At 40.0% G+C, this 25,530-nt stretch overlaps 2 protein-coding genes across 4 annotated transcripts in view; one reads left to right on the plus strand and one right to left on the minus strand.

Moving 5' to 3' along the window:
• The window catches only part of DNAJC3 (DnaJ heat shock protein family (Hsp40) member C3), a 59,415-nt gene extending 42,732 nt beyond the window's left edge, over positions 1 to 16,683 (plus strand). Inside the window, exons 8-12 of the mRNA XM_015098005.4 lie at positions 1,758 to 1,863; positions 1,948 to 2,068; positions 10,192 to 10,324; positions 11,176 to 11,324; positions 12,975 to 16,683. Coding sequence (XP_014953491.2) covers positions 1,758 to 1,863; positions 1,948 to 2,068; positions 10,192 to 10,324; positions 11,176 to 11,324; positions 12,975 to 13,132 — 667 coding nt within the window. The 3' untranslated portion in view covers positions 13,133 to 16,683. The remainder of the gene's footprint in view (positions 1 to 1,757; positions 1,864 to 1,947; positions 2,069 to 10,191; positions 10,325 to 11,175; positions 11,325 to 12,974) is intronic.
• A 4,854-nt stretch (positions 16,684 to 21,537) lies between these two features.
• Positions 21,538 to 25,530, minus strand: part of UGGT2 (UDP-glucose glycoprotein glucosyltransferase 2) — a 154,613-nt gene continuing 150,620 nt past the window's right edge. For all 3 annotated transcript variants that reach the window (XM_060394596.1, XM_004012207.6, XM_042255013.2), the window contains 2 exons: positions 24,029 to 24,155; positions 21,538 to 21,751 (listed from right to left, as the gene is read on the minus strand). In XM_060394596.1, the coding sequence (XP_060250579.1) occupies positions 21,729 to 21,751; positions 24,029 to 24,155 (150 nt within the window). In that variant the 3' untranslated portion in view covers positions 21,538 to 21,728. The remainder of the gene's footprint in view (positions 21,752 to 24,028; positions 24,156 to 25,530) is intronic.

Raw genomic sequence — 25,530 nt, forward strand, 5'->3', positions numbered from 1 at the left:
ATTTCTGTTTTTCATTTTCTCTGTTGTTCAAATTTAGTAATTTCTGTTGTTTGAATTCACTGACCCTTTCTCAGTCCTCTGCATTCTGCTGTTGAGCACATGCGGTGAGCTTTTTATTTCGGTTTTTATACTTTTCAGTTCTAAAAATTCTATCTGGAATTTTTATATCTTCTATTTCTTTGCTGAGACTTTCCATTTCTTTTCTGAGGCATTATATTTTTCCATTTGCTTTTAGCCTGCTTGTTAATTGCTTTTTTTTGTGTGTGTGTGGCTACTTTAAAATCTTTGTCATAATTCTAACATCCCTGTCCTCTTGGTGGTGTTTGGAGATCCTGTTTCTTGGTATGATGATTAGTTTTTAATTGAAATCTGGATATTTTCATTTTATAAGATTCTGGTTTTTGATTCTTCTGTTTTGGGTGGCTTTTTCTGACATTGTTTCTGCAAAGTGAGCATGAGGGGCTGGAGGGTGGGCACCACCTGGTTAACTGGAAGATGAATGTAGACGTTTCCCAGTTGGCCTTTGTTGCTGCTCAAGCTGTGGGATTCTCCTGCTACTGCTTGGTGTAGGTGAGAGTTTGGGGGACTCAGTTCTGATCAGGGGTGAAAGTTCTGGCTCCCAACTTGATGTTCTCCAGCACCACCTTGGTTGGGATGTGGACACACCTCATTAGAGGCTCACCAGAGGTCTTGTGAGCTGCTGATGTTGGTGGGGGTTGGGGCCATAATTTTCTCATGCTTGCAAGGTGTTGACACAGGCGTCCAGCTGGAGGGGTGGGGAAACCGCCTCTGCTCCACCTTCCCAGAGGCTTTTTTTTTTAAGTGAAGCACATTATTTTCTAATTGAGCTTTCTTTCTGATGTAAAAATAGTTTATTATGATATCGTTTATGTAAAGTTAGATACTGTTTGTAATTGAACTTTTAATTTCTAATATTAGTTTCATGTGTGGTTTTAAGAGAGAAAGTGAGGCCTCACACGCTCTGTATAGTTTCCCCCCCATGTTAGAAATCTACAAAACAGCATCCCAACTAGGATTTTGACATTGATGGCTACCTTTTGCTCTAAGTGTTATCTTTAAACCTGTATTTTAATAAAGCAGCATTTAAATGTGAAGATTGTAGCACTTTTGGAATAATCTGCCACAGCAGCATGTAGATATATCTTACAGTTTGTTGTTACTGAGGAAAGTAACAGTGCATAACATGACTAGTATTTTTCACCAGTTTAAAACAATTCTGAAGTAGCTTTTATTGTTCTTAGAAAGTTAGTAAAGTTGGGGGTTTCTTCTGCAAGAAATTACCTTGTATTCAGTTATGAATATTGATATTTATTATATAAAATAACACATAATGGGTTCTGTGATTTTATAAAATGTGTAGTAACCAAGTGTGTAAAACCTGATCTCAGTTGTCTACAAGGTGCTTTGTGGCAGTCAGACTTTAACAAAGTGTTTTCCTCAGCTTCAAAATCAAGAACTGCTTTCTATAAAGAATCCGTCATTTGATTTGATCAGTTAGTACTCAAAAAGGGTGCTTTAATTTATCCATATACTTTTTCTGTGGCCAGGTGTTTCAACCCTTACTTGCAGAGAGAACCTTCATTACTACTGTAGATTATAAGGGAGAAGGAGTCTTTGAGGGCATGTGCTCATTCAGGTCAGTTGATGAAGCCACAGATAGTGATGAGTAGAGGGTCCTTTTCTTTAGCTCTGGAAATAGAATTCAGTTTACTCATCATGATTTGATCATTTAATAGGTACACAGATGCAATCAGCAAATATGAATCTGTCATGAAAACAGAGCCAGGTGTTCATGAATACACAATTCGTTCAAAAGAAAGGATTTGCCACTGCTTTTCTAAGGTAAATTGCTGACTCATTTCCAGAATTGTAAAACTTGACATATGGAATAACAACCATAAGTTCTTTTCTTACGTTTACCTTTAGGATGAGAAGCCTGTTGAAGCTATTCGAGTATGTTCAGAAGTTTTACAGGTAGAACCTGACAATGTGAATGCTCTGAAAGACCGAGCAGAGGCCTATTTAATAGAAGAAATGTATGATGAAGGTAAATCTTTAAGGAATTTGATACGCAATACCTCGAAGTTGATATATGTGCAGTTAGTCCGTTTAATATCCTTTTGTTTAGAACAAGTTTACCTGGAGATGTTGGTGATTTTAGAAAAATGGCAGAGAACCTAAAAATCATTTTCTTAGTAAATCATACTTTCTTGGTGGAACATGAAAGATATACCATGTAAGGAAAGAGTTCTGCTGTTGAATCCAGTACAGAGGAATATAAAAATAAAAATTTTAGCTTGCTTTATTGTAGACAAGTTAGAAAAGATGAATAACAAACTAGAAAACTCAAGTTACAGATCTCATATCATGCAGAGGTAATCACTGCTCATTTTGGATTTATATCTTTCAGAGTTTTATCTATGCATATATATGAGTGTGTGTTTTATGCCTCTGTACGTATTCTGTGCATATACATGTTAGACATACATCAGACATATATGTGACGTATATGCCTAAATATAAAATAACCCTCTATGATCCCTAGAAAGTGTGAAAGTGTTAGTCACTCAGTTGCTCAGTTGTGTCCGAGTCTTTGTGCCTCCATGGACTATAGCCGCCAGGCTCCTCTGTCCATGGAATTCTCCAGGTAAGAATACTGGAGTGGGTTGCCATTCCCTTCTCCAGTAGATCTTCCCTATCCAGGGAGTGAACCTGGGTCTCCCACATTGCAAGCTGTTAGTAAATGTCAGGACAGCTGCTTATCCAGCTTTGTTCAAGTAGCAGAGAGAGTTTCCTGCTAGATGTTGTAAGCACCTTGAATAAAAGCAGTGCTCTATTTTTGGAGGATAACCAAGGCCAATACAGTAGTCGTACAGAATCCTTTCATATATATTGTCTTGTGACCTTTTCCATGTGACCTTATACTAAGAACATCTAAATGAGATGATTTTAAAAGAAGTGAGACTTATAGCCCTTAATGACAAGTTTTGGTTTTAAAACAAGTAAAGCATTTAAGATTGAAAACAGTAAGGGTATGTTTCTGGGGAAACTTGATTTGTGATACTCTGGTTTTCCCCCCTAATAATTGCTGCATATTTATTTAATGAAATGTGCAGTTATTTTAAGCATAGTAAGAATGCAAAAAGTGAAGGCGCTCAGTCATGTCTGACTCTTTGTGATCCCATGGACTGTAGTCTACCAGGCTCCTCAGTCTATGGAATTTTCCAGACAAGAGTATTGGAGTGGGTTGCCATTTCTTTCTCCAGGCGATCTTCCCAACCCAGGGATCGAACCCGGGTCTCCCGCACTGCAGACGCTTGACTGGTCCGAGCCACCAGGGAAGCCCAAGAATGCATCACAGCAATGACAAAACTGTACTAAGAGAGAGATAACTGACCTTATAATTAAGAAAGATTCGCGGTACTCATTTTTAAGGCAGATTGATCTTTTACTTTCTTCCTGCTTTCTTCAATTTAAAAAGAATCTTCTAAGTGGTTTCCTGGGAGTGATGACAACTCTGTTCACAGTTACACCGTGGAGCATTTTTATGGTATAGTCCTTGAGGTCTGATTGAGGCTTGAAATGTATGTGAACAAAACGGCAAATTTTCAGATTCGTAAGAATGTGTCAGTAAGGCAAGTGATTTACACAGATGCGTTTAGCCTGCTTGCTCTTTTCACTCTTGGGCTCCCAGAAGGCTGTATTCTAGGAGTTTGCATTCCAGTTAGTTATTGGAATGCTTCATCAGTGTGTGATTTTCTTCCCTGTATGTAAACCCTTAGCTCTAAATGTGAAATTAATGAAGCTGCACAAGCTTTTAAGCTTAGCTGTTAAGAAAAATAAAAGGTTCAATTTTGTAGGCTGCTACATATAAGTTGAAACATGCCTTTGTATCTCGAATGTTAAACCCACTTATTTTTTAGAGAAATTTGACAGCTTGATTCCTGAAGAAAAAGATGTTTGATAATAATTTAATAGATCTATCTCTGAAGTCTTTTTCCTTATATGAAGGCTTTCTATATTCTGTTTGCTGGTTTTACCTAGTGGATGTGAAGTGATAACTAGTGGTTTTAACTTACATTTTCCTAATGATTAGTGATTGATGTTGAGTACCTTTTCATATGCTTGTTGGCCAGTTTTATACCTTTGGAGTAAACCATTAATTTTTGCAATGTGATTTCCATCAAGTAACTTAGCCTGTAATATTTTACTTTCCTTATATATACAGTAAGAATGCAAACAGTACATATTGCATGGGACTGTTGTGACAGAGAAAGAACATGAGAGGGTAGTTGAGGAGTCAGCAGACTTGAGCAAAGAGTAAAAAACTCCATTTCACTTAACCCTCTTTGAAACTCTCTGAGTTACAAGACAGGGAAAGAAGATGGTGCTCAGAAAGTGATGCTTAATGCAGTGCTTCTAGTAAATGGTTTCCACTGTACTTATTTTTAGAATAGTTGTTGGTAACTTGCATTGACTTTGCTATGTAAATGGTACTTAATGGGATAGCTTCCTTCTAGCTATGACCTGTGATGGTTTAGTTGCTCAGCTGTGGCCTACTCTTTATGACCCTATGAACTGTAGCCCACCAGGCTCCTCTGTCCATGGGATTGCCTAGGCAAGAATACTAGAGTGGGTTGCCATTTCCTTCTTCAGGGGATCTTCCTCCCAGGGATTGAAACTGCATCTCTTGAGTCTCCTTCTTGCCAGGCAGATTGTTTACAACTGCCTAGGTGTGACCTTTGATTGCTGCACTAACTCCATCTGACATGGCTATTACTTTAGTGTTACTAATAATATCTATAATTCTGAGAACAGGAGCCAGGTAACACTTTTTCTGGATGAAGGGCCAGCCTGGCCAAATTGTGGAAAAGACATATTTTATGTTTGACATCCTCTGATGTCCTGTAACCAGATTCCTATGCTTTCTTGCCTATTCTTGAACTCTACCTAGTGACGCTAAATCTGCCCTATTCCATGAAAGTGTTCTGTGTTAAAAGATCATACCTTCATTTTCTTAGAGTTGTATAAAGTTGGTGTTTCTTCTTTAAGTTTAGGAGAATTCACCAGTGAAACCATCTTAGGTTCCAGAGTTTTCTTAGTACGAACATTTTTGATGATGAATTCAGTTTCTTTTATCAGTATAGGGTCTCTCATATTTTCTGTTTTCTCATTTTAGTTTTTGTAAGTTGTGTGCATCAGTGAATTCATCCATTTCACCTACATTGCTCCTTTTGGTTATATGATGTTTTTAATGCTTTCTTACTATTCTTTTAATGTCTGTAAGGTCTGAAGTGATCATTTGTTCTTCATTTCTAATAGTGACAATTTGTTTTTTTCCCCCTCTTGATCAGTGTAGTTTAGTCAAATTTGTTAGTCTTCTGAAGGAACCAACTTATGGATTGGTTAATGTTTTCTATGACTCTTGTCTATATTTCATTGATTTCTTTCTTTCCTTTGAATTCCTTTGGACTTATATTTTGCTCTTCCTGCTTCTTAAGTTTAAACTGTCATTTATTTTAGGCCTCTTTTCTTTTTAAATGTAAGTATTTAAAACTGCACATCTCACATTTTTTATTTTCATTGTCATTTGATTTGAAATGTATTCTAACTTTCCTTCTAACTACTTCTTTGATGCATGTATTATTTAGATATTTTGTCTAATTTTAAAATATTTCAGTTTCCTAAGCACCTATCAGTCAGTTCAGTTGCTCAGTTGTGCTTGACTGTTTCTGACCCCAAGCCTGCAAAGTGCCAGGCGTCCCTGCCCATCACCAACTCCCGAAGCTTGCTCAAATTCATGTCCCATTGATGCCATCCAGCCATGTCATCCTCTGTCATCCCCTTCTCCTCCTGCCTCCAATCTTTCCCAGCATCAGGGTCTTTCCAATGAATCAGTTCTGCGCATTAGGTAGCCAAAATATTGGAGCTTCAGCTTCAGTATCAGTCCTTCCAGTGAATATTCAGTACTTATTTCCTTTAGGATGGACTGGTTGGATCTCCTTGCTGTCCAAGGGACTCTCAAGAGTCTTCTCCAACACCACAGTTCAAGGCATCAATTCTTCAGCACTCAGCTTTCTTTATAGTCCAACTCTTAACATCCTTACATGACTACTGGAAAAACCATAGCTTTGACTAGACAGACCTTTTGTCAGCAAAGTAATGTCTCTGCTTTTTAATATGCTGTCTAGGTTGGTCATAACTTTTCTTCCAAGGAAGAAGTGTCGTTTAATTTCATGGCTGCAGTCACCATCTTCAGTGATTTTTGTAGCCCAAGAAAATAAAGTCTATCACTGTTTCCATTGTTTCCCCATCTATTTGCCATGAAGTGATGGGACCAGATGCCATGATCTTAGTTTTCTTAATGTTGAGTTTTAAGCCAGCTGTTTCACTCTCCTCTTTCACTTTCATCAAGAGGCTCTTTAGTTCCTCTTCACTTTCTGCCATAAGGTGGCGTCATCTGCATATGTGAGGTTATTGCTATTTCTTCTGACAATCTTGATTCCAGCTTCTCCTTCATCCAGCCCGGCATTTTGCATGATGTATTCTGCATATAAGTTAAATAAGCAGGATGACAGTATACAACCTTATTATATATTTCTATTTTAATTCTGTTGTGCTTAGAGAACATACTCGTGAATTCTTTCCTTTTAAATTATTTAGGTGTATCTCCTTTTGAATTTATGTAGACTTGTTTTATAGCCCAGTGTAGGATCTATCTTGCTGAATATTCTGTGTGCACTTGAAAAATGTGTATTCTGCAATTTCTGGGTATAATGTTTCTGTTAGTTTTCCCATCAGTTGCTGAGAGGGAACTTTAATTACATGGTGTGGAAATTGCAAACTTTCCTATCTTCCCCTTTAATATTGTCCTTTTTTTCCTTTATGCAATTTGCTACACTGCTGTTAGCAGCCTGCACATTTATGACTGTTAAACTCTCCTGATGATACCCTCTCCCTGTCCTTCTATCAGTTCCAGAAGGGAGTATTGCAGTTTTCTTAGTAAAGGATGCAGATTGTTGCTCACTTCTGGGAGAGACCATACTCACAGGAAGTGAATTTTGCTGGCATTTTCTGGGCTCTTTCCCTTAGGGCTTTCTATTTGCTTCCTCCTCTTACCCTAGATTCATAGCTGATACTAGCTGATTTTAGCAGCCCTTGAACAGGCTCCTTGCACTGTTGTGCTGAAAATGGTGTGTGCCCTCCTGTTCCCCTCATTTCCCTTCTCCCTACCATCTACCTTGTTTTATATGATATCTGGGAGGTGCTCCTTGGGGCATATTGTACTGGAGGTCGGATACGATCTTTAAAAAGACCCCTGAGGTCCCTGTTTTGAGAATAGACTCTAGGGAAGTAAGGGGCAGCTGGGAACCTTGTGGACACGTTATGAAGAAGCTGTTAGAACTGTCAGGTGTATTAATGCGGGACTGCGTCACAGTGGCAAGTGTGGAAATGGTGAGAAATAGTGAAATCCTGGATATATTTTGAAGGGAAGCTGATTTGGGACTTAATACTGGGTTTATGGAGTGTGAGAAGGGAGCCATTTGCAGCTGTGTGTATTGTGCACATCTGTCTTTTGAATGCTTCTCTGTGTTGGGGAGCTCACACTGGCTCAAAGTGGGTAGCACCTGTTTACAGACAGACTCCCTGTCGTGCTCGTCATCTTGCCCCGTTGCCAGAATAAGCAGGACTTGACACATTTATTGGTGGAGCCCGTTGGTGTGGAACTGCATTTCCGGTGTTTATTCCAGGTCTGTTGTGGAGGCCTTTGGTGTTCGGGGGGCCGAGCAGCAGGGACCTTCCACATGCTGTCTGGCACTCTGCAGAGACTGGTTCTTGGACCTCGCTTGGGGTTAATGCCGCAGCCAGCTGCTTCATATACAGGCGGAGAGGCTGCCCAGCCATTACTTAACCCACCTCATGAAGTAACCTGATGATTGCCTTAGCGCTCCTCCTGCTTGCTAAATTCAGAATCCTTGGCCAAAGTGAACAGCTTTCAAAATCTTCTAAGGCCTCTTTCAGTGTGTATTTGGATTGCAGTTCTGTTAGGCTTACTTATTAATCTGATCCTAGTTGCCTTCTCTCTTCCAGCAACTTGTTACCATTTCTGCTCTGCTGTAGTTTCAGGACTGCCGTGTTTATATTATTTTTTATTTTTGGAGGGTAGAGGGCAGGAAATTCCTGTGCTTACTGTCTGCCTTCTTGATCTGGTGGTTTGCACTGCTCCTTAAGAACTGGGTGAGGGGCATGTGGAAGAAAAGAATTTGAGAAGGATGAGTTTTTAGGTTCAGAGGTTAGAAAATTAATTGGCTAATATATAACATACTGTTCTAAGAAATATAATTAAAAATGAGTTATCTAGTTTATGACCATGGGATGTTTACATCATCCATATTAAGTTTCTACTTAGTTACCTACCTGTAATCATGTGAATTTGAGGAAACAACCTATTTTTCCTGTACTGTGAAAAATGTATCTATCTTAACTGTTAATAAAATATAGGAGACAGAAGACTGTTTTGAGAAAGCTACTCTGAATATTTAAGAATGAAAACATGTTTTAAATGTAGTTTGCATAAGTAAAAAGTTGAGCATACTGAAACATTTTCCTCTTCTGTTAAATTCCAAGTACATTTCCCCACTAGGCTGTGTTATCAAGTGCTATGGATATTACAGGTTAAACCTGACTGCTCTTTATAATGGCTTTGTGTCTATGCACTAAATTGGAAAGGTATTTTGTGATGTCACTGTTAGTTGGCTGTCAGTAATATTAATGTTTCATATTAATATTTAACATTAATGCTTTGAGGCAGGAATGAGGATGAAAGCTTGAAGTGCCCTCCCTCTTACTCCAGGAGTGGAAGGTAGTATTGGTTATTTTTCTATGTAGTGCAGACTAAATTTGTCCATCTTGCTTGAATGTCTTTCTCATTTTAACCTGCCCCAGGGGCCTTTTTAAACCCTGCCAGGATTAGCTGTTGCCAAGATGAATGCTCAGGCATGCTATCCAGAGAGATGTCTTTCCCATAGTGAAATGCATTTCCATAAAAAAATAGAATTTGAGCCCAAAGATCCATTTGATTTGTCTGTCCAGGGAGGAGAGTGAGAAAAACTTGTGTTGGTGTCTCCCCAAACCACCCCCAGATTTGGATCAGAAGGACACATGGGACTCAGCACATAGTTGTACTCAGGGCTGAGATTTATTTCAGCACAAGGATACAAACAAGAACAGCAAAGGGAAAAGGCGCATGGGGTGAAATCCAGAGGAAACCAGGTGGGAGATTCGAGGTCTGAAATTGTGCAGGACAAGCCAAATTCCTCAGCATGTGTGAAGTGTGTCTACCAGGGAAGCTCCTTAGAGACCCAGGGCCTTTACTGGGGGCTGGCCAGCCCATGGCAAAATGCCAGATGCCCAGAAGGTAAGATGGTTAGCCCAATCCACATTGTGTAGCTACGGCCAGCCATTCCTATCAGAGAATGTTGGGAACACTGCCCAAATCCAGTTTGTCAGTCACCAGCCAAGGGCCGCCCTCGCTCTCAGGGCCTTCTAAGGATAAGTCTGCTCTGTGTGACCTTAGATACTCAGATGCCTTGTATTGTCTACATATTTAAAATAATCTGAAATAAGATGTAGTGTGAATTGGTGTCAGCCTTCCTATACCAGGACTGTGTATGTATTTGTTCTGATTGGCACTTCAAAAAAACTCAGCTTTGTAATAGTTTGTGTTGAAACCTGCAGGTGAACTGGTTATTCTGCTTCCTGATGGTTCTCCTGGTCTCTTCTAAGCCTCTCAATCTTCTGAACCATAGCCCTGCAACGGAGCATGCAGATTGTCTTTGCTGCGTCTTATTTTCCTGTAACAGTCACTCCATTGCTTTGTGTAAGGGCTGATGTTAAGACAACACACAGCTGTGGGAAAGATAATGTGGGAGGGTGGCCAGGTAAACAAGCAAAGTGGTGTTTACTGAATGGGAGTGTAGGCTACCTAATGCAGCCTTAAAAGGATGCCTCCTGTAGTTTTGAACCAAATGATGAAGGTGATACCACTTCTTAGGCTCTTAGTGATGGTGAAGGAAGGGGTTGGGATGGTGACTTGGTATCACATTTGCAGGGTAAATGTCACAAGTTACAATTCCTTCTAAGAGCATTATCTTCAACATATTTTGACAGCTATTCAGGATTATGAAACTGCTCAGGAACACAATGAGAATGATCAGCAGATTCGAGAAGGTCTGGAGAAAGCACAGAGGCTACTGAAACAGTCACAGAGACGAGATTATTATAAAATCTTGGGAGTAAAAAGGTGAACTACTAACTTAAAATTTGCATTATTTTTAATCAACTATTTTAAAGCTAATTGTTGCTTTTTATTCCATGATTCATTTTCTTATGTAAGCTATAAATTAAACTCTAACAACCTTTAACATCACAAAGTTGTTTTTACATAGTACAGATAAATTTGTTTGATAGAGACTAGTCATGTAATGATAGAGAATTAGTAGTTGGTGACAAAGACAAGCCACTGGAGCATGAATAGATCCTGGGCCTAGATTTTTTAAGAAAGGTAAAGAGGCAGGAGCGAGCTTTTGTTGGGTGGGGAACAGACCGGAGAGGGGTTGAGGAAAACAAAACTTCTCTAGGCCTAAAGATAAAAATGGCACTTTCAGAATCAACTTTGAGGCACAGGGAGAATGTAATTTACTCAGTAGGTGCATTTATATTAGACCCATCTTCCCTGAACAAGGGAACCACCTATCTTCCAATCAAAAGTCTGAAACTTTGTTCTTTTTAAGTAAGCAAACCTAGAAGCAAATTTGACTGTGTGCTTCAAAGAGTCTGTTTTTTTTAATGCCAAGAACTGAATCATGGTAGTTTGGAAATTCAGAAAATTTCAAAATGCATCAAAGAAGTTTTTAAAAGGGAAAGTTGTAAAGAGAAGGAATACTTTATTTCTGGTGAGAGTCTAGCATTAGGGAACAAGCATTCAGGGAAGCCTGGCAGCTGTAGTTGTCAGGCAGGGCTCTGCGTCAGACGCTTAGTTGGGTATGTGGGTACTGTTCAGAAAACCAGTGGAATCTTCTGAGCTGTCTTTTAGCTCTTTGTGGCAGTGTGTTGGACACTTCTTAAATAATTCTGAATTTTACCACCCTTCAGAAATGCCAAAAAGCAAGAAATCATTAAAGCATACCGAAAATTAGCACTGCAGTGGCACCCAGACAACTTCCAGAATGAAGAAGAAAAGAAAAAAGCTGAGAAAAAGTTCATTGACATAGCAGCTGCTAAAGAAGTCCTCTCTGATCCAGGTAGTGGTTGCACTCATGTTTCTCTTCTCCTGAAGTGGCTGCGTCAGTGACTGGTGGCTGTTAGCTCTATTCCTCTGCCCGTCTAGAGGCAGAAGTGGACGGTGGAGTGCGTGCTGGTGGGGACCCGTGGGGGTGACCTCGGGAGCTGGTGACGGTCCCCAAAGTTCATTCAGTGTCTGCCCCTGTCAGACTCTGGGCGTAGTGGAGACACCATCAAGTGTGGAATCAGAAGGCCTGCACATGCCTCTTAAGGCTGAGTTAAGGTTCTATTTAAGCAAACTCCTAGAACTTTTTCTGAGCCTCAGGTTTTTTTCATCTGTGATATGAAAGTACAAGAGGGATACTCTTAGTTTCCTTCCAGAGTCAGAGATCAGTGCTGATTTTCACACTGTACTTACAGGAGCTTGATTAGGAAATGGGCTGCCTGGTGGGCATGTGCAGTGGTGGGAGAGGGGCAAATATTCTTGCCTTCTGAGAGCGGCTACCCAGGAATCTTGCCCTGACTCAAGTCAGTTGATTGCTAGTGGTTGATATTAACCACCAGTTGTTACTTCATCATAAGCTAAAATGACCTGGATAATAAGAGGGAAACAGTTAAGAACTGGGGTAATGTTGAACAATGCTTTGACACTTCTAGAGGGAATCTCATGTTAAGCTAATACTTACTGCTTTTTTGTGGCAATCCTTGTCAGTGGGAGCAGAAACCATGACTTTTGAGCTAGACGACTACAACAGAATAGAAGGAAATCACATTTTATGCCCATTTGACAAGAGTTTTGAGTTACTACTTACTCTATGGAATTGAAGTTAAATGATGTTTATTCCCAAGTAACTTACAATCCAGTGAGGGAGACAGGACTGACTTAGTACAGTAGGTTACATACTGTTTGTTCTTTTACCTACAGATACTGACGCCTATGAGTGGCTCTGTTCCCTCAGCTTGTGCAGTGCGGGTCAGGCAGCTATTTCAAGTTGGAGGGCCTCTGGATCTGAGTTCTAGGGGAGCAGGGGGCAGAATGGCATGATGGAGAAAAGAGCTGCATTCTTGCTTACCAAGAGTTCTTTTCTGTACTCTGTTCTTCCTGTCCTTATTTTAAGGATGAAATAGCTTTTTCTAATCTCTGCTGCCTTCCGCATCCTTTCTGCCATTTGTCTGCAGTGGCCTGTCTCCCAGGACTGACAGGCACAGCAGCAGGTGGCTCCCAGGTTGTACAATAAAACCTCCCTCCCTCAGGCCTGGGGAGCCTGCCTTCTGTTCAGACTTAACAGTGAGGCCCAGACACTTCATGCGTTGACGAGGCTGCGCCTAGCTGACTTCATGTTTGGGATTAGGACGGCGACGGGCTGTTCGATCAGAAAAGCACATGTGACTCTGAGGTCTCATTCTCTGCAGTTCCTCATCTCTTCCAGGGAAGAATTTCCTTGGGTGGCTTCTTCTGAGAAGATTTCAGGTGTCTGAATTTTGGTGAATGCCTACTTTGAGCCCTGGCTGGTTTCTCTAGTCTGTTTCTGATGGGGATGGGGTGGCAGGGAGCCTGGATTTGAACATCAGGCGCAACTGTTCCAACAACTGGGGTGTGTAGCCCCCAGAACCAGCCCCTCCCCTGCCCCAGTAGCAGCTGGGTCTCACCTTGTTGGCTTCTTTTCCAGAAATGAGGAAGAAGTTTGATGACGGAGAAGACCCCCTGGACGCAGAGAGCCAACAAGGAGGTGGCGGCAACCCTTTCCACAGGAGCTGGAACTCATGGCAAGGGTTCAATCCCTTCAGCTCAGGCGGACCTTTTAGATTTAAATTCCACTTCAATTAAACCAGCTGTTTTTCTGCTCCTCTTCCTTCATTTTTTTAAAGTTTTAAAACAAACAAACAAAAATAACCTTGTTCCGGGATCCTATTGAAAAAGAAAATTCCAATCTTTCATTTTGTCCACGACCAAAGAGGTGTTCAGAATGGCAGTGTCTGTTCTTTCCATTGCAGACTTGAGGCTGACGGGGGTGAGGGCAGGGAGGCAGGCGGGCTTCCGTTTCTGGCAGAGCAGCCTGTGTCTGTGCTGTGACCGGATGGCAGCAGTCTGAGACGGGCGCACAGATCTTTTATCTTCTACACGGGAGCAGTGAGATTCTCTTCTTGTTGCATATGTGTCAGCGCCTGCATGTGTGAGGAGGAGCCTGAGGTGTCAGCATTCTCCGAGAGGAATGAACATTCTGAGCCTTATGTTCTTAGGCACAACTTTGCTTCGACTCTGGTCTGTCCAGTCACCTGTCATGTTAAATTTCCACTTGTGTTCCCATCTCTCAGCATGAACGTGGCCTGTCATTGAAGGTGGGCAGAGCCGTTAGAGAACCTGCTACGAATGGCAGGAGCCAGGGTGAGGTCTGGGCTCAGGTTAAGCATGTATTTTTTTGTTGAGTACCTGGAGGAGAATACTGAAAACCATGGAAACAGAATTAACTGTAAGCCCTACTGGCCCTTTTATTTAATATGAAATACAATGAACTAAAAATATGTAAAGTAAGTTCAGATAACATAGCAGTGGTATTTAAATAATATTGCTGTAGTGCAGAATTGACAACTGAAGTTGTGAGTCGTACAGCATTTCCTGTAACAGGATTGGCTTAGAATGCACAGTTGCTCAGTCAGTGTAGACAGAATGCCATGCTTCCCACTTTTAGTAAGTTTAGCAGTTTCTCTTATGTCCTGGCCTACCTGGCCCATGGGTGCCCACGTGGGAATGCTTTGAGGTGGGTGTTAAGTAGCAGGCCTGCCCTTTTTCCAGACCTTGATGCCTCTGGAAGTTCTGCCAGGAAAGAAACAGGTTTACAGATCTAGTCAGCTCTGGCTGTATGTCCACTGTCAAGATAGCATCTCTTCTTGGAATACCTTCTTACCTTTTAAGAAAAATGAACTATTCAGTCTTTATGTGCTGGATAATTTTTTCCTTAGAAGAAAAATAAGTGTTAATCTAGAACATTAAATATTTATGGATAGGGATTCCATAAAATATTATGGAACTCTTGATGCTGCATTTAAAATCTAAGAATTATTTAGATAAAAATTATACCTTTATTCTAGAAAGGTTTTTTTTTTGGCCTCAGAACATTTTGACAGTTTAAGTAGGATGGGCCTAATATACTGACTGCTTTTTGGGAAATCAAGCATCTTCTGAGTTGTTGGGGCTGTCCTACCACTAATATTCACAGCAGCCAGCCAAGCACAAATAGTTTCCTTCTACAGTCATTCTGAAACATATTTGGAAAAGTTTTTTAATCTGAGGGACAAAAACAACATAGTTGAGTTGGACAAAACACGTTAAGCTGCTTTTTGCATCTATTTAGAAGTTTCTTTCTTACCAATAAACAAGATGGCATTTTGAAAACTAGCAAACAGCTTGCAGCTTTCCTTTTGTTTTAATGTTTCAAAATTCAAGCCAGTGTGAAAATAATTTCCAAAGGAAATTCGTTTTTATTCTTTAATCTTATTACTTCATTAGTTAAATCAGCAACTTTCTTTCAATCCAGTTCTTTCATGTATGATGTCACTGTGAACTCTTTGAAATCTTGCAATTGCCTCTACCTACTTTTACAAGGAAGAATTTTCACAAATCAGAACAAAGGAAATATCAAATCACCCACCTTCCATTTGGAGGAGAGGATGTAAAGTTGCCAGCAAGGAGGAGCCTGAAGGGGTCAGGATGGCTGGGGGTGGGCCATGTGGGCCACTGTGCTGGGCACCTGTCACTTGCTGACTGCCATCCTGCTACTGAGAGCGTTTGTTTCTTCTCCACCTGCGAGAACTATAAATCCCGTTCCTGAAGTCTTACCATGCATTGACTTGTCATAAGGGAACTATGCAGAGTTGCTTGTTTTCAGTGAAGACAGAAGCAGGTATGGTGCCAGGTGCCAACGCCGTGGAGAGAAATTCTCTGGATTCTGTTGCTTTTGCTCATGAATGAGGAAAATAATGACTTTTCAGTTCCAGCCTTGAGGGTCATCAGTAGTCTTCTGGAATCTGCCTGACTGGGAAGATGGTCAGGCCCTCCTGCCCTCCACAGTGATAAGAGTGCTGGGAGTGAGAAAGGACAGTTGTCTGTCCTGGTGGCCTGATGCAGGAGCATCACTCTCCAGGCTCTGGTTTGGGGACCACAGGTGCCCAGTAACCTGTGTGGCTCTTTGTGGAAAAGGAAAATGAGAGGGGCGCCCAGCCTTGGCTGTTTCACATTCCCTTCCTTTTCAGTGAGCTCCAGAAGTGAAGTGTCACTGGTCAGTAAATGGGTATTTTTCCACAGCAACAAGTATTAAACACATCAGACTATAAACATGAAAAAAAGTCTAAAAGTAAATTAATGTAATACCCATTTCTGAAAGTTTGTGCTTTTTTCCATGGATAAATGAAAACTGGAAAATGACTTCAACAGTTTACTAATGTGAATTGGATATAACAGCACTAATTTAAAAACGTTTTGGTCTTTAGGCAGTATTAAAAGTTCAAGTATCAGTATGAAAACAGAACTTTTGGGGACCCTGATAATTGAATGTCAAAACTACCCACTGCTTAAGAGAAAGAAGACTAGTTATAACTGAGCATGGGGGGGAAAAAGCTAACAATTTTAGTTGGCATCATTTTCTGTTCATGGTGGAAAAATGAAAGATTTCACCTTTAGAGCATGAAATTGGTCATAAGTTGTGAAATTTACCATGAAAAAAGGACACAAGATGCTTAGTTAAAAATGGCCCTTCAGTCAGGTCTCTGCCTCCTTAAAGGGACAGGGCACCTGTGACAGCCCTGTGCAGTTTTCACTGAGGACACGTGTGTGGTTAACTGAGAGAAATGCACGCCACTGTGCTGAATGTGGTTGACTTTTCTGTATTTATAAAGGAAAGAGGGTGGCAAATGCTGATTTATCAACAATTATTCTAAATCAGATCATTCCTTTTTTGTTAGTAGCAGAGTTTATTCTGTAATTGCAAATGATGCTAATAGGTGGAGATAATTTGCTTTAATGGATGATCTCATTTGCTGAATGATTTAAGAGTAAAATTAGCCACTGCGTGGCTTCATGTATAGTAAACGGGTTTTGTTTCACACCCTCTGTATTTGAGCCTCTTACCTGCAGTGGAAAGCAGAGCATAGAGGAGGTAAGAACTGGAGATGTCTGATGAGTTAAAATATTACTCCTGTTGTTAAGTCTGTAGTTGGTCTGAATGAGACAAAACTAAGTATAACTTAATCCATCGCAATTTAGTGTTTTAATAAATAAGACACCAGAAATTAATGGAAATGGGTCTCAGACATGTCTACAAATATGGGTACTATTTTTATGCCCGTGTATTTTCACATTTAATAAAAATATTTATGGTCAAATGAGTACTTTTGGCCTTCAGTCTTTTGGAGGAGTCTATTTTCCAATTTTGCTTTATACATAGTCAGCAAGTGAGGTGACAGAGGCCTCTGGCTTGTCATGAGCCAAAGGAAGAGCTCAAAAAGTGAAATGATTAAAATCTAGGACAGCAAGGCCTTAATGAGTGAGCAGTTCTTCATATTCAGCACCATTAAAATCTAACTCTTAGGTTGGCTTTGAGGACCTTCCCTTTCATACCATAACATGTACATTTCTGTGGGGGTTGGGTGGACACTGCTGCTTATCTCAAATTTCTAGCTGCAAACAAAAGTAGCTTTCTTCATATATACCACCTGTTGCAAAAGTAGCTGATCCCCTCCCCCACCTGCCTTTACACCCAAAGCAGGGTTTCATGATCTATAAAGAAAAAAAAGTCACTTTAATCTTAAGGTATATAGGTCACACCCTAGAAACCTGCAAACCTCTATCCACCAAGTCGATCCTTTCTTGGGATCAAGAGATCAACAGAAGCAAGAGACATTCATCTGTCACTACCTTATACTAGGATTCAGTTTCTAATGAGGCATCCAGGGCTTCCCTGGTGGCTCAATGGTAAAGAATCCACCTACCAATGCAGGAGATATGGGTTCGATCCCTGGTTAGGGAAGATTCCACATGGCAAGGAGCAACTAAGTCTGTGTGCCACAACTACTGAGCCCGTGTGCCCTAGGACCTGTGCCCTGCAACAAGAAAAGCCACCACAATGAGAAACCCATGCACTGCAGCTAGAGAGTAGCCCTGCTTGCCACAACTAGAGAAAAAGCCCGTGTGGCAACGAAGACCTAGCACAGCCAAAAGTAAAAAATAAGGTATCCAGCTGACAACTCTGAGGTTGCGGTCTTGTTCAGACAACATTTCCAACCCTCACTAGGGACTGTCTACTGGGAGAAGCGCCTCCTCTGATGTAGCTGTCTCCAGGGACCAAGCTGCCAGATTTGGAAGGCCACTGGCAAAGCGTGTTCCAGGGTCTTCCTGAGGAAGCTGGAGTTATATGTTGTTAAAAAGCACGAGGAAGAAAGCACTGCTTGCAGCATTTCTTAGGGGATTTAGGTTTGTGTTCTTTGCATGCTTCCCTACTATTCCAGGAGATTTCTATAAGCACAGTGTCTCATGTGTATGGTATGTGTTTATCTGTGTGAAGGTTTTTTTTTTTTTTTTTTTTTTAAAAGACTGGTCTTCCTAAACGGATGTGATTTTTCTCTCTGGTGTGAGTCTTTAAAGATAGCAAAGGATATTCTAACAACCTTTCAACATTATTACAGTTTTTTTTAGGGTTTTATTAATACTTCTTTATATATACCACCTGTTGCAATGTTGTATTTCCTGCAGTGTTTATGCTTTTGTTACCTCAGGTTACAAACACCTCATAAAAGTGGAAAGACTTCATTCCACAGTTGTACAGTTTTAGGGCAAACAAACTAGCTTCTCTTCCTCCTGGTGGGTCCACACGCGGGGAGCACCGGTACCATATGGTCTTAGGCCGGGGAAGTTTGTTTCGGACACTGTGCAATGAAGAAAAATGGCATCTTCAGATCCCATATGTCTATCTGTTCTTATCCAAGAGCTCTTCCCCAATATAGTTAGGACAGATGTTATGAATAAACATAATATTAGGAAACATGCAGGCATAAAAATACCCCTTGAGAGATTCTGGATTAACACTGAGGAGTGTGAGAGCTCTTCACTGCATGTCCCCCCCATGTGACCTTGTGCTTCAGGCTCCAGCCCCCCACACCGTCTTCCTTGTCCTCAAAGGAAGAAACCTACGTCCATGCTGGCTCTGCTTGGCTTGTGCTTCCTCCTACTGCATGTTGCATCCTAAATGTCACTTCTCCGGGCCTTCTGATGCTTTCCCTTTCCAGCATTTTCATTTGAATATTTATTTAATTCCACTTACACTTGTAACTTCAAAAGGACATGTCAACTGTCACACAACAGGTCATTAAAAATTTGCTGGGTTTGTGCAGGTTAGGAAGACCTAGATTACTGGCCTTTGGACAAAACTGGAAACATTTTTCTGGTGGAAGCAGACCGTGGGAAAACAAAGGAAAGTCTACACGTCAGTAGTGGGTTTGTTAACTTTTGTATAAAAGGGAGTTTGGGCACGATGCTCTGAGGCTAGACACTCCAATGTATGGTCAGTTATGTCTACTTCACAATTCATCCTACTCAAGACTGGCACCAAGATTACTCCTTCTCTAGCTCTGCCCCCAATTTTAAATTGAACATTAGGTTACCTGGGGCCATCTCCATTCAAACATTTTGGTTTTGAACCAGTCTTTTAGAATTTAAGGACGAAAAGTTATCCAGATCTTAATCAAAACCTTTGATTTAAAAATGAAACCATGTTACAGCTACTGAAGCCCGTGCTCCCCAGAGCCTGTGCTCCCCAAGAGAAGCCCCCCCAAGGAGAAGCCCAAGCACAGAGAGAGTAGCCCCCACTTGCCGCAACTAGAGAAAGCCTGCACACAGCATCAAAGACCCAGCACAGCCAAAAATAAATTTTTTTAAAAAGTGAAATCATATCAGACAGGATACAAACCTTATATACAGTTGGGCAGGATCACATGACTGAAGTAAATAACTTAAATGCAAATAATTATGAACTGTAGGGGATAAGATTATTCTCCAAATCTGAAGTCTATAATCAAAGTTGTTAACAGCAGGTTCTATGTAGAGACCTCACTCTAGAGTTTCTCAGAAACTAGAATTTTACATTTGATACTGGGCTAATAAACTGCAAAATGCAGAACAGCTGTCCCATTACCTAACACTTCAAGACTCATTTTTTGAGTGGTTATAGGGTGAGCTGGGTGCCCCTAACCATGTGCTACTATCACAAAGTTGCCTGTATTTTGAATGTGGATCAATCTGAGTCCTGGTCCTTTGTGTCTCAACTCCCTAACTCTGCCACCAAAAGTAAGATCTTAACAAATTAATTGATTCTTTGGAAGAGGGTGGTTGCTATTTAGTTGCTAAGTTGTGTTCAACTCTTTGTGGCCCCACAGACTGTAGCCCACCAGGCTTCTCTGTCTGTGGGATTCTCAAGGCAAGAATACTAGAGTGCATTGCCGTTTCCTTCTCCAGGGGATCTTCCCAACCGAGGGATTGAACCCAGGTCTCCTGCATTGGCAGGTGGACTTTTTACCACTGTGCCACCAGGAAGCCCCTTGGAAGAGGGTGGACCCCCTTACTACTGAACAGAAGTAGGCAAGAGGGGCTGGGCAGTGACAGATTTTGTGTTATACTTACCACTTGCGCTGTGAACCAGGGATCTGAGACAGATGTCAGAGCCCCTCGATGAATAGTCCTTTCTGTTCCAGGGGGAAGTTAAATGCTACTATCTTCTTTGCTGCTGAATCTCAGAGAAGAAAATTCTCTTAGCCATGCTTTAGTGGCCGAAGACAGTCTGACTTGACATACACCTGTTCCTTTGAACGCTATTCACTGGGTTTCTGACATCTCTCCTGGGTAGTAGCAACTGCATGTCTGGTCGTGTCCCAGGGGCTGTGCCTGGCCTTTAGAAGCAACCATTTCTTTGGGCAGCTCCCATTTGTATCAAACTACATATTCATACAAAAAAGTCCAATTTTACCTGTAACTCCAGGCTAATGGCCTGTGGTGCTTCCTGGAAGTGTTCTTTTCTCTCCTTCAAGGAGCTACATTGTTCCCTGTACTTGAGCACTCCATTTCATCACAGGAAAACCCAAACAAGTAACCAGGGAGGGGGGTGGTTATTGGAAAAGGGAGTGAGGTCTTGTGATCTTTTATCAGGAAAAAGGAAGCTGTGAGGAGCTGAGAAGTTATTTTCAAATACTCTATGGGCTGTTATCCAATAGAGAAGGGTAGACTTGTTCAGAAGAGTTCAGAGGAATAAGCACAGACCCGTGATAGACAGCTTTTGGCTCACCATGGAACTCTGCACGAACTGTCCAAAGACAGAACAGTCCGGCTCTAGGAGCAGACAGTTCCATATGGCCCTGGAAGCTTCCAAGATGGCATGAGGCTCCACCTGGCAGGGCCTTGGAAGGGGGGCTGGCACACTGGCTGGAGACTAAACTCTCTTAACTGTTTCTCAAACCTCACTTATCAACAGGGTCATCCGGAACAATCATGATTTCCCACAATCATGATTTCCCACACTCACCTCAGCCCGTGAATCAGCTTCTTCAGAAGACAGGGTCCAAAATGACACAGGTCTTCTCCTGTCCCAAGATCCTATGATTCTAGAGTAGCTGGACAGTTGTTTTTTTTAACATTTACTATTCCTATTCATCTAATATAAAAGAGAAAAGCTGTTTATATTCTTAACTTAGTTTCTATAAAACTAACCAGTTCTTTTTTAAAAACAATACATACATATCCCATAAGTCCAAGAATATAATTTTATAAAAATAAAAATTAGAAACAGTAAAAAAAAAAAAGCATAGGATTAAAACATCATATGATTTAAAACAAATAAACTAAGTGGTTACAGTGTGGCACTACTTTCATTTTAAAACAAATAGTTAAGGTACAAATGGGCTTAATTTTTAAAAATACTATTCAGAGATAACCATAAGTCCTTCATTCTCAGAAGAAAAAAACCCAAAATAGGTCTCTTGAATTTAAATGCATCTTTTGAATAAAGAAATATATAAATAAACACAGCTGGAATATTCAAAGATGTAGATGGTTTGATAAATTCCCATGAGGACCAGCTAGTCAGATATGTTCAACCTGGTTATCTGGCAAAATTATCACTTTAACTGATGAAAACCCAGTGTTTTATGCAATCAGGAAAGAGGAACCATCTAATTTTAAACACTCAATGGTCATTTCTTACAGTATATAACAAATTTATTCAATACATTAAATACATGTTACTTTTAAATAATTAATATAATTTAAATCCAAGAATATGTCACTGATCCTTAATGAAACTTTGACAAGTCTTGGAAGTAGTTCCACATTTCCCCAGCAGGTGGCAGATTTCTTGTCACACTTTCTCTTCTTACACAAGCCAGTGCTAGAGTTCATCATGTGTCAAAACTGTAGGGGAAGAAAGTATATTTAGCTCTTGAAATCTTAATATCAAATTAGCTTAAACCTTACTAAGGCATGAATTAACATAAAGTGTAGGTGCTCACTGAGGATCCTCCTGTTTGTTAGTTTAGTACCTACTCACTTCATTAAGTGACAATGAGAACAGCTCTTTGTACATTATGGTATCTATTGTGCTGTGCTTAAGTCGCTCAGTTGTGTCAGACTCTGTGACCCTGTGGACTGTAGCCCGCCAGGCTCCTCTGTCCATGGGGATTTTCCAGGAAAGAATACTGGAGAGGGTTGCTATGCCCTCCTTCAGGGGATCTTCCCGACTCAGGGATCAAACCCAGATCAGCGCATTGCAGGCTGATTCTTTACCAACTGAGTCACCAGGGAAGCCCATGGCATCAATCATATGGGAGCATAACTACCTGCCCTTTTACCCACCTACAAGTGAGTGCCCATGAGTCTATTAGAACAATACTTTATTCATCTTTGTTATCTCCACGACCTAGCACCTTGATGGTGAAAAATAGATTTCTCACCAGGTACAAAGTATGCTGTCATTAATGTAATGGAACAACAAAGAGCAGAAGACATATGTGGTCTGTGTCTAAGATGGGCAGGCAGAGCATTCAAACGCAGGAATAAATACTATATAACTGTGAGAATCAAAGTCAATACCAGTGAAGACTTAAGAGCTCAAAATGTTTTTTTCTCCTGCATCAATGCGCTATACATACTAACTGATTTAAGAACATGTGAGAGTTCAAAATGATATTTTCCAGGCAGAAATTAACTAAAACACAATTTAAACGGATCCTGTTCCACAATTCCAGATGGCAGACTTTCTCTCTCTCTCCACTAAATTCCACTGAATTATGCAATTGAGCAATCCTCTATTGTTGGACAGATTCTATGTCATCATTAAAGACAACGTTGTGACAAACACATACACACATACATTTTTGTTTTAATGTAAGTTTCTGATGAATTGATGGATCAAATGGCATGTATTTGAATTTTTATGTATATTACAAAATTTCCTTAATTTATACAGCTACTGTATGTATATTCACGCTTACTTGTCAATACTCTTGCTGGTGCTGAGTATTGTTAATCCTTTAACTCTTTCCAATTTGATAAGAGAAACATCTCATCTCAATGTTTCCTGCATTTATATTTTATTGTGAGGTAATTATGTGAGTTTTCCTTTCTTCTTTCCTTTTTTAGTTTCTTTTCTTCTCTCCCTCCTTCCTCTGTCTTATCTTTCTTTCCCTTTGAAAAGTTATGCCACTTACATAATAATCTTTCTCCTGAATTGAAATGGTACCTTTATATTATTAGATTATTAAAAATACTCAGGTGTATTTAAAATACTGAATTTATCCGACAACACACATTGATTTTGTAAGGAAAACAGAATCAATATAAAACACAATTTCATGCTTATGTGAGGAAATTTATATATAATTTCAGCCTCTCTAAAAAGTAAAGTTGAGGACAATAAGAACTATATTCTGAACTACTGGAAAGAATTATTATGAGGATTAATTAGTCTAACCGGTGAAAAGTCTTTAACATACTGACTGGAACACAAGAGAAGCTCAACACTACTTTTAAAAAAGAGCAAAGAACAATAGAGACAGGTACTGACCAGGAAAGGGAATCATGAAAGAATCAAGAAGTTGATATCAGCTTTAAAAGAATATCCAACACACATTTACTGGTGTTAAGGGTTTATGTAGGGTGATAAAATGCTAAGGTAATTTCAGTTTTTTAAATCTAAGAAATGGAAACTAATTCAAACCACCCTCTGGTCTGTGATTAAGGCTATTGGAATAAGGAACCAGCTTTCTATAAGGAAACATACTATGTATGTCACTAATTAAGGAAACAGGAGGTAATACTTTATTTGGCTATGTAAGGCTTTTATTCAACTTTGGGGCTTGGATTTTCATATTTAGGAAATTCAGTGTATCTTAGAGTGTTTCTTTTACTTTTTTTTTTTTTTTTAACCTCTATCTTAGGTCAGGAGACTAATACTAAACTGCTTATCTATGTGATGGTATGAAGCTATATCCATAGGGGAATAGCTTCTCTATCCATGTTTTAAATTTGTGAACTTAGTCCACATAAAAAGGAAATCTGTAAACATGTCACAGACTTTGGTAAAGAAATTCTGATGTAATCATTTGATAATCATTAAGAAATGATTTTGTAATCTATTCTAATTTCACTTAGTGCAACAAGTGCTTCATACACAACTGCAGAACAACTCACCTGCATTTTTCTTCTTGTTTTCAAGGTGATCTAACAGTTGCCGTATCTCAGTATCATACTCCACCCATTCTGGGACAATCCTGGCAGCAGCTTTTAGTTTAGGTTCTTTTGTTTTGGGGTTATTGCACTGAAAATTTAAATATTAGAATTAGTTTAATAGAGAAAGGATCAACTGAAATGACAAATTGCAGTTTATGTAAGCAGTGTTTAATGCAAACACTCAATCAGAAGTTTAAACAAAAATTTGAAGATTTTCTGATGGTTCCTAAGAAGTCTGTCAAACAATTCTATAAAATATTTGGACAAAGGAGCCAATTACATGACCATTCTGTAAAAGAGCACAGCAGACTATATTAATAAATATTTTCTTGCCTTTTCTTTGGACTAAACCCTGGTTTTACATACTTCCCATACGTAAAACTAATTGTCAGCCTTTAGAAATGTCTCGAGTTTCTTTGGCAAAAGCATTTGTCCTCTTTCCTATGCCTCTGTTTTGATTACCAGCTGTGATATTAAAATGAGTTAACTGGAATTCATTTGGCAAAATACTGATAGTTGTGAAATTCAGAGTAGCCTATAAATCTCCATGCCTTAAGAATATTTAAGTAGTATGTTTAAGAGGCACAGTGGAAAAACAATGGACAGGGATCCTTGGTCCTCATGGTTCCAATTCTTACTGGCAGTTAGACTTGGACAGTCCCACTTAAACTAGTAGGGAGACCTCTGATGTTTACATCACAAAAAACACCAAACTGTGTGTGCGCATATGTGGGGACCAGTGGCAGAACCTGTCTTTTCATTTGCAAAGGAGGAAATTAAAACAAGGTTATCTCCAAGGCTCCTCTAACACCTGATGAATTTTAATTAGCAATTGGTTCTACTATAAAGTTTCTTGGGAAATTAAGTTTAAAAGGCAAAAAGCAAAGGCAGAGTTTAAGGAGGGTCTGACTCTGGATGTATGTGGAGATACAGCTGTCAGGAGTAGTGCTAGTGGGCTGGATGTGAACTGTGAGGAAAGAGAGGCATCAAACATGACCCCAGTGTCTTTGGCTTGAGCAGCGTAAAGAAAGGTTACAGGAGGAGCATAAACTTCACAGAGCTACACAGGCATCCAGTCTGCTCTTCACAGAGCACACTAATAGAGCACGTGTCCTGAAGCTTACTTCTACATGGCACTTTCTCATGGTAGCCCCAACCTGCTTCATCTTTCATGCCTTATGGGAAAGCTTATTTATGAGCCATAAGCCTGGTATCTTAATCCTTTCCTCACCAAATATTTCCAGTTCATTGCATTGTGGATTTTTTCCTAGAGTAATGTATTCTGAAGTAAGTAGGTAACAGGAACTTCTCTGTAGAAATTAGCTTCACAGATAATGTGTTCTATAAACAAGATAACGGATTTTCTAATTGTGTCAGAAACAAAAAACAAAGTACTATTTTTTCCTTAGCTTATGCTACAATTGTCGATTCTTTACCTGCTAAGCCATTGGGAAGCATAATCT

The sequence above is a fragment of the Ovis aries genome, chromosome 10 (genome assembly GCF_016772045.2).
Source record: "Ovis aries strain OAR_USU_Benz2616 breed Rambouillet chromosome 10, ARS-UI_Ramb_v3.0, whole genome shotgun sequence".
NCBI lineage: Eukaryota > Metazoa > Chordata > Mammalia > Artiodactyla > Bovidae > Ovis > Ovis aries.